Source organism: Dermochelys coriacea, chromosome 2 (genome assembly GCF_009764565.3).
Source record: "Dermochelys coriacea isolate rDerCor1 chromosome 2, rDerCor1.pri.v4, whole genome shotgun sequence".
Taxonomy (NCBI): domain Eukaryota; kingdom Metazoa; phylum Chordata; order Testudines; family Dermochelyidae; genus Dermochelys; species Dermochelys coriacea.
The window spans coordinates 149,502,876-149,510,869 of record NC_050069.1 but is presented as its reverse complement, the minus strand read 5'-3'; the positions used below and the strand labels follow the sequence as shown (position 1 = coordinate 149,510,869).

Here is a 7,994-nt window from a genome sequence, read left to right as displayed (position 1 = left end):
CTTCAGATGCATGAAGTGAAAATTACAGATACTGCCATAAATATATATTGGCACATGAAGAGAAGGGAGTTACCTTACAAATGGAGAACCAATGGTGAAGGCCAATGCAGTCAGGGTGGATGTGGTCCACTCCCAATAATCGACGAGGAGGTGTCAATGAGAAGAGAAGGAAAATTGCTTTTGTAGTGAGCCAGCCACTCTGAGACCCTATTCAAGCCCAAATTAATGGTGTTAAGTTTGCAAATGAATTGTAGGTCTGCAGTTTTACTTTGAAGTCTGTTTTTGAAGTTTTTTTGTTGAAGAATGGCTACTTTTAAATCTGTTATTGAATGTCCAGGGAGATTGAAGTTGTTAAGGTTGAATCCCCACTCTGGCACTTTGAGTGAAGAAGAGGGGAGCCTGCCAAGATTTTAAAAATTAATACTTGTCACACCAGGCTTGTATTACACTCCCAATGTTACAGCTTTGTTCTGACCTTGGCTTGGTAAATGTTGCTACCACCCAACTGCAAAAAAATCCCTTGAACCCAGGACGGAGCACTTGGGAATTCTTCCCAGTGGGGTACCCTCAAGCCCTTTCACCCCCCTCCAGGGAAGAGCTGAGAAAGAAAATAAAGGAAATTACCTGTTGCCACCAGCTAATTAAACAACATATGCACAAACCTCTTTGGGACACAAAAATCCAATCCTTTTCTTTAAAAAGGTAAAATTTATTAAAAACAAAAAGAAAGGAAATATATTTGGAACTTGGGCTTTTTGCTAGATCTTAAAAGAAACAATTACAAAAATTAAGCATCAAGATAGCTCTCTTGAGGTTTAGCTTAAAGGTTACAAGCCAAACAGAAGCATTTGGGGTTAGCACAGAGGAGATCCACAAGCCAAATAAAGAAATAAACCTGATTGCGTCTATTTAAACATTTGCTGTCCAATGATTTCTTCTACGTATGGAAGATAAATTTTCATACCTGGTTCAAGGCTTACACAGCATTCCTGCTTATAGCATTGCTGCTCTGTGTCTCTTTCTTCAGAAAACAACAGACACAGGGGAAGGTTTTTTTCCATTTAAAAAAGTTTTAGTCTTCCCAGTGGCTCTTTTGGTCACTCCTTTTCTTTTACCTGTGGGCTTGTTAACCATTTACAGCTAAAGCAAGCAGAGAACAGACACCAAGAGGGATTTTACAGCTAACTGGCTAGCTGGGTGTCCATAAAGGAAGCTACCCCATCCCTTCATTTATCACACGCCCCACAAACTACAGATGATGCTGGCCAGCCTGGTTCAGGTTGTGTCCACACTGGCTGGGATTTCTTTCTGGAGGTTTAGGAAACAGAGTTAATAAGATACATGCACCTTTAATTTTACTAATAATTACATGAAGAACTAAACCAGGGATCTCAAAGTCGAATCACCATGAGGGCCACAGGTGGACTAGTACATTGGCCCGATGGTCGCATCACTGTCATGCCTCTCCACCCCCGGCCCTGCCCCCACTCCACTCCTTCCATGAGGCCCCGCCTCTGCCCCACCTCTTCCTACCCCTTCCCCACCCCCACTCCAACCCCTTCCCCAAAGTCCCCTCCCCAGCTCCACCCCCTCCCTGCCCCTATTCCAACCCCTTCCCCAAATCCCCGTCTCCTCCTGAGCACATGGCTCCCCACTCCTCCCCGCTCCCGCCTGGAAAGCGCTAAGTGCCTAAAGGAAGCACCTGGAGATAGGCAGAGGATTGGGGACACGGCGTGCTGCAGGGAAGGGGAGCTGGGGAGAGTGGAGCTTGGTGGCCCACAGGAAATAACTCCGGGGGGCAGGAGGGGGCGCGGGAAGCTTGCGGGGCCTCAGGAAATAACCCTGCAGGTCGCATGCAGCGCAAGGGCTGCGTGTTTGAGACCCCTGAACTAAACAGTACATTTTACATTTTAAGGACTACAATGACTTAGAATGCAAGGACATTTTCACCTGACTGATTTTGGGAAACCTTCCCAGGAGAGTGCATTAGCCACTTTGCTAGAGGCTTCTGAAATATGTTGTATTTCATAATCAAAGTTTTGAAGAGCTAAACTTCATCAAAGAAGTTTTTTGTTAGTCTTTTTGACTGTGTGAAGCCACTTCAGTGCAACATGGTCAGTCTGCAGGTGAAAAAGCCACCCCCAAATGTATGGGATTAGCTTCTCCAGAGCATAGACAATGGCGTAACATTTTTTTTCTAAGACTGACCAGTGGCTTTCCCTTTCAGAAACCTTTTTCTGAGAAACACTACAGGATGGAATTGTTGATCTGGTCCTTCCTGCATTAAAACTGCTCTTACACCATGCTCGGACGCATCTATGGTTACAACAAACGGTCGGTTGAAGTCCGGGGACCTCAGTACAGGGTTAGACGTAAAGGCCACCTTAAGCTGGTTAAAGCCTGTCTGACACTTCTCAGTTCACTGAATGGCATTTGGCTGTTTTTTTCTGGTTAGGTCTGTCAGTGGGGTGGCAATTTGGCTGTAATGTGGTACAAATCATCTGTAATACCCGGCCAAGCTCAAGAAGGATTGGACCTTTGTTTTTAACTTAAGGACAGGCCAATTTTGGATAACATTTACCTTAGCCTGTAGGGGGTTGATATTACCTTGATCCACCGGTGTCCAAGGTACATTATCCTGTTTAGACCTATTTGACACTTTTTGGCCTTAACGGTTAATCCTGTCTCCCTTATGCGCTGGAAGACAGCTTGGGGGTGCTTCAGATGTTTTGCCCATGAATCTGAGAATATAGACACATCGTTAAGGTAGGCAACTGCAAATTCCCCAAATCCAGCCAGAAGGTTATTTACTAGTCTCTGGAAGGTGGCGGGTGCATTTTGCAGTCTGAAAGGGAGTACATTAAATTCATACAACACTACATGGGTGATGAAGGCTGACCTTTCCTTGGCTGGGTCATCTAGTGGCACTTGCCAATACCCCTTAGTTTAGTCTAAGGTGGAGATGAACCGGGCACATCCCAGTTTCTCCAATAGCTCATCTCTGCATGGCATTGGATAGTTTTTTTGACAAGTTACAGCATTTAGCTTACAGTAGTCTATACAAAAGCGGATTTCCCCATCTGGTTTGGGAACCAGAACTACTGGAGAGGCCCATGCACTTTCAGATGGGTGGATTACCTGTATCCGTAACATGTCCTTGATTTTCCTTTTAATTTTGGTTTTGGCTTGAGGAGCCATCCGGTAGGGTTGGGCTTTAATAGGGCGAGCATCACCTTTGTCAATGGAGTGGTACAACTGTTCTATCCATCCTGGGGTGGCTGAAAACATTGGTGCGAAGCTGGTGCACAGCTCCTGGATTTGCTGTCACTGCTTATGACCAAGGATTATGGAAAGTCTCACCTTTGAAAAGCCACCGTTGCTTTTTTCTTTAGATTTCTTCAGGCCACTCAGCGTCATCTCTCTCCTGGGCTGTAAACTGGAGAACCTTCATTTCTTGGGAATAAAAGGGCTTTAGAGAATTAACATGGTATATTTTAGGTTTTAAGGTAGGGTCTGGGAATGCTATGAGGTAATTAACAGCTCCCAGGAGCTCTCGGACCATAAATGGCCCCTCCCACAATGCTTCCATCTTATTGGAGTGCTTTTAGGACCATGACTTGGTCACCTACTCTGAAGGAACACTCTCCTGCATGTTTATCTTACCAGGCCTTTTGCTCTTGTTGAGCATTCTGTAGGTTTTCTCACGCAAGCGCTAGAGAGTCCTTGAGGGTATTTTGCAGGTTGGTTACAAAGTCCAAGATTTTAGTTCCTGGAGAAGAAGTAATCCCCTCCCATTGCTGCTTTACCAACTGTAATGGCCCCTTAACTTTGTGGCCATAAATGAGTTCAAAGGGTTAAAATCCCAAACTTCGATGTTGTACAGCCCTGTAGGCAAAGAGCAGGTGCTGCAACACTAGGTCCCAGTCATGGGAGTGCTTATTCACAAATTTATGTATCATGGCCCCCAAAGTTCCATTAAACTTTTTCACTAGGCCATTTGTTTGATGGTGGTAAGGGGTGGCAACCAAGTGGTTTACCCCAAGAGCTTCCTAAAGACGTTTCATGGTCCCTGCCAGGAAGTTAGTTCCCGAATTTGTACCTTACAGGATGTCAGAGGGCCAACCTACTCTGGCAAAAATGTCTGTCAATGCCTGGCTCATGCTTTTAGCCCTGGTGTTACTTAGAGCTACTGCTTCTGGCAATCAGATGGAAAAATCCATGAAAGTCAGTATGTACAGCTTTTCTCTGTGTGTCTTCTTAGGGAAAGGACCCAGAATATCCACAGCTACACGCTGAAATGGAATCTCAATGATGGGGAGTGGCAGGAGAGGGGCCTTGACCTGATCTTGGGGCTTTCCCACACTCTGGCACACCTCACAAGTCTGGACACAGGTAGAAAAGTCCTTGTCCATTCCCTCCCAGTGGAATGACTTCCCCAAACAGAGCATGGCCACTAGGATGATCGTGGGCTAAGCTCAAGAGCTTTTCCCTATACTTAGTTGGAACTGCCAACTTTCTCTGAGGATGCCAGCCCTCCTTGTGCCCACCAGAAATAGTCTCCTTGTAAAAGAGGCATCCTTCTATAACAAACCTGTTAGAAGAGCTGAAAGGCGGTGGATTGCTCCGTGCTGCCATCCAAGCTCCCTTGAGTCTCTCATCTGCTTCCTGCTCTTCCTGGAACTGCTCCCTTGATGCTGGAGACATTAGTTCTTTGCTGAGTTGTGGACTTGGGCATGGTCCCACCGGAAGCGATGCAGGTGATGGGGTTGCTTCTGTTGACTGTGAACCGCTCTCTGGTGGTGTACTAGGTGGTATTTTATGCTCCGGTTGAGCCTCTTGTGCTGGTTTAGCTGCTGCAGCAGGTGCAGACTCTGTGGCTCCCTTTGGTGCTGGCTCCCCTGACTCTGGTGGGGTTGTAAGCATGGGCTTTGGTGCTGACTGCTCCATGAGTTTCGATCCTTGGGCTAGTTCTTGCTGTGCTCCAGGAACTGGATCTACAACTGCTGCCATAGACTCTGGTCTGGAGTCTGATTCCACAACCTCTGGCTGGGTCCCTGTAGGAGGCTCAGGAATGGAGTTAAATGTGGAGGCCTGTTTAGCCTGGCTATAGGTGACCATCCCCACCCTTTTTGTTAGCCTCACATGGTTGGCTAAGTCTTCTCCCAGCAGCATGGAATGGGATAATCATCATAGACTGCAAAAGTCCACATTCCTGCCAGCCCTTGTATTGGACAGCCAACCCTGGCTGAAGGCAAGTTAAAAGAGTTGGCCTTAAAGGGTTGTACCATCACTTGGGCCTCTGGGTCGATGAATTTGGAGTCCACCAGGGATTGGTGAATAGCTGACACCTGTGCTCCAGTGTCTCTTCATGCAGTAATCTTCCTCCTGCCCACACTCAGAGTTTCTTTTTGCTTTGGGGTTATTTGCGAGGCATCTGGGCCTGAAGGCTCTCCAGGGTGATGAGCTGCAGTCGGCTGGTGCTCTTGGGGCAGTTGGCATTCACATGCCCCAGCTCATTACATTTAAAGCATCGTCCAGGTGACTGGGCTGAGGCAAGGTGGGTGGTTGGTGCGGTCGGTGGTGAGATGAGAGGGCATCTGGGGTCTCCCAGGCTGGGTGGAGGGCTCCTCCTTGCGAGGTGGGGCTTTGGGCTGACCCCAATGATGGGGTGCCATCTCTGGTTGCCCCTTCTGGTATCCGCTCCAATGGCTACTAGCTTTCTTCTTCTCCACCACCTCCACCCATTTGGTTCTGAACTCCCCCACCTTGATTACAGTTTTGGGCTTCCCATCTAGGATGTACCTTTCTATTTTCTCAAGAACACCCTCTAAGAACTGCTCCATTTGCATTTGGAGAAACAGATCTTCCAGAGAGTTAACACTTGCTCCTGATATACAGGCATCCCAATTTTTTACAATGTGGTAGGCATGTCAGGAAAATGCCATGTCTGGTTTCCACCTTAGGGCTCTGAACCACCAATGGGCATCCATTCTAATTTTGGCCTTTTCTTTAAAAAGTTTGTACTCATTTATGTGTTCTTTAGGCATCTCAGCTGCCACCTCTGCTAAGGGTCCACTGAGCTGCGGCCTCAGCTCCACCATATACTAGTCTATAGGGGTGTTGTACCCAAGGCAGACCCTTTCTAAATTTTCTAAGGCCTATGTTTATCGCCTACTTTGTATGTGGGGAATTTCTTGGAATGGGGAGCGGTACCTGGAGAAGGACTGTCAGGGTTACCTGGTGGACCCAGCTTAGCCCTTTCCAGCTCTAAGCGCTTCAGCTCTAACTCCTCCTCCAAGTGCTTTGCCTGCATTTCCACTTCCAAGCGCTTCGCCTGTCTTTCCGCTTCCACCTCCAAGTACTTCACTGTCTCCTCTCCTCTGCTTCCAACTCCAAGCACTTCGCCTCTCTTTTGTCCTCCACTTCTAATCGCATCATCTGTAGGAAGAAATCCCTGTCTTTTGCAGTCAGAACTGATCTGGGTTAGGGGCATCGGTCCAGCTTGGCACTGGGATCTCAGATTGGGAAGGGCTGATCCTTCCCTCCTGGGAAGTTCCTGATCCCCCATCCTTTTCCTGCATTTCTGTCATGGAGCTGGATGTCTGGGCTTGATCTGGGTCTGTCTGGAGTCAGCACAAAGAAGATCCACAAGCCAAAATAAAGAAATAAACCTGATTGTGTCTATTTAAACATGATTTCTTCTATGTATGGAAGATAAATTTTCATACCTGGTTCAAGCCTTACACAGCATTCCTGCTTATAGCATTGCTGCTCTGTGTCTCCTTCTCCGGAGAACAACAGACAAAGGGGAAGGATTTTTTTCCCATTTTAAAAAGTTTTAGCCTTCCCATTGGCTCTTTTGGTCAGGTGCCCACTCCTTTTCTTTTACTTGTGGGCTTGTTAACCTTTTACAGCTAAAGCAAGAAGAGAACAGACACCAAGAGGAAATTTACAGCTCACTAGTTGGCTGGGTGTCCATAAAAGGGAGCTACCCCGCCCCCTTTCATTTATCACAGAAGTGTTCTCCTACTGGCTTTTGTATGTTACCATTCCTGATGTCTGATTTGTGTCCATTTATCCTTTCACACACAGACTGTCCGGTTTGGCCAATGTACATGGCAGAGGGGCATTGCTGGCACATGATGACATATATCACATTAGTAGATGTGCAGGTGAATCCGCCCTTGATGGTATGGATGGTGTGGTTGTGTCCTATGATGGTGTCACTAGAGTATATATGGAGACAGAGAAGGCAACAGAGTTTGTTATAGGGATTGGTTCGGGTTAGTGTTTCTGTGGTGTGGTGTGCAGACTTCAAAGAGAAACTTCAGAGCTACAATTCATTTGCAAACTTAACACCATCAATTTGGGCTTGAATAGGGATTGGGAATGGCTGGCTCACTACAAAAGCAATTTTCCCTCTCTTGGTATTGACACCTCCTCATCAATTATTGGGAGTGGACCACATCCACCCTGACTGAATTGGCCTTCAACATTGATTCTCCACTTGTAAGGTAACTCCCTTCTCTTCATGTGCCATTATATATATTTATGCCTCCTGGGGTAATACCCACAAGGTAACACCCAGCACATCTTGGAGGGACTATTCAAATTAAGTGGCTCATTAAGAAACACTTGATTGACAATGGACGATGGGAGACACCCATCTACACTGAGTGGACTGTCATGTAAATGTGCTGTCTGGAGTGTAGGTAATGGCTTCCTGCAATAACTGAGGGAAATTGGGCATGAACATGTGACTTGCCTATGTCACTCCAAACTCCATCTTGTTGCTGTAATTTTCCACAGTAAGAACAATATGGGGAGGGATAGCTCAGTGGTTTGAGCCATTGGCCTGCTAAACCCAGGGTTGTGAGTTCAATCCTTAAGGGGCCCATTTAGGAATCTGGGGCAAAAATTGGGGATTGGTCCTGCTTTGAGCAGGGGGTTGGACTACATGACCTCCTGAGGTCCTTTCCAATCCTGATATTCTA

At 46.7% G+C, this 7,994-nt stretch overlaps 1 protein-coding gene across 1 annotated transcript; it reads right to left on the bottom strand.

Moving 5' to 3' along the window:
• Window positions 1-1,630: 1,630 nt before the first annotated feature.
• LOC119850933 (predicted GPI-anchored protein 58) lies at window positions 1,631-5,748 on the bottom strand. The gene is made up of 2 exons (XM_038389851.2): window positions 4,592-5,748; window positions 1,631-3,453 (listed from the first exon to the last, which is right to left on the bottom strand). The coding sequence occupies exons 1-2, from the start codon at window positions 5,170-5,172 to the stop codon at window positions 3,414-3,416; spliced, it is 621 nt and encodes a 206-aa protein (XP_038245779.1). The 5' UTR covers window positions 5,173-5,748; the 3' UTR covers window positions 1,631-3,413.
• Window positions 5,749-7,994: the final 2,246 nt, after the last annotated feature.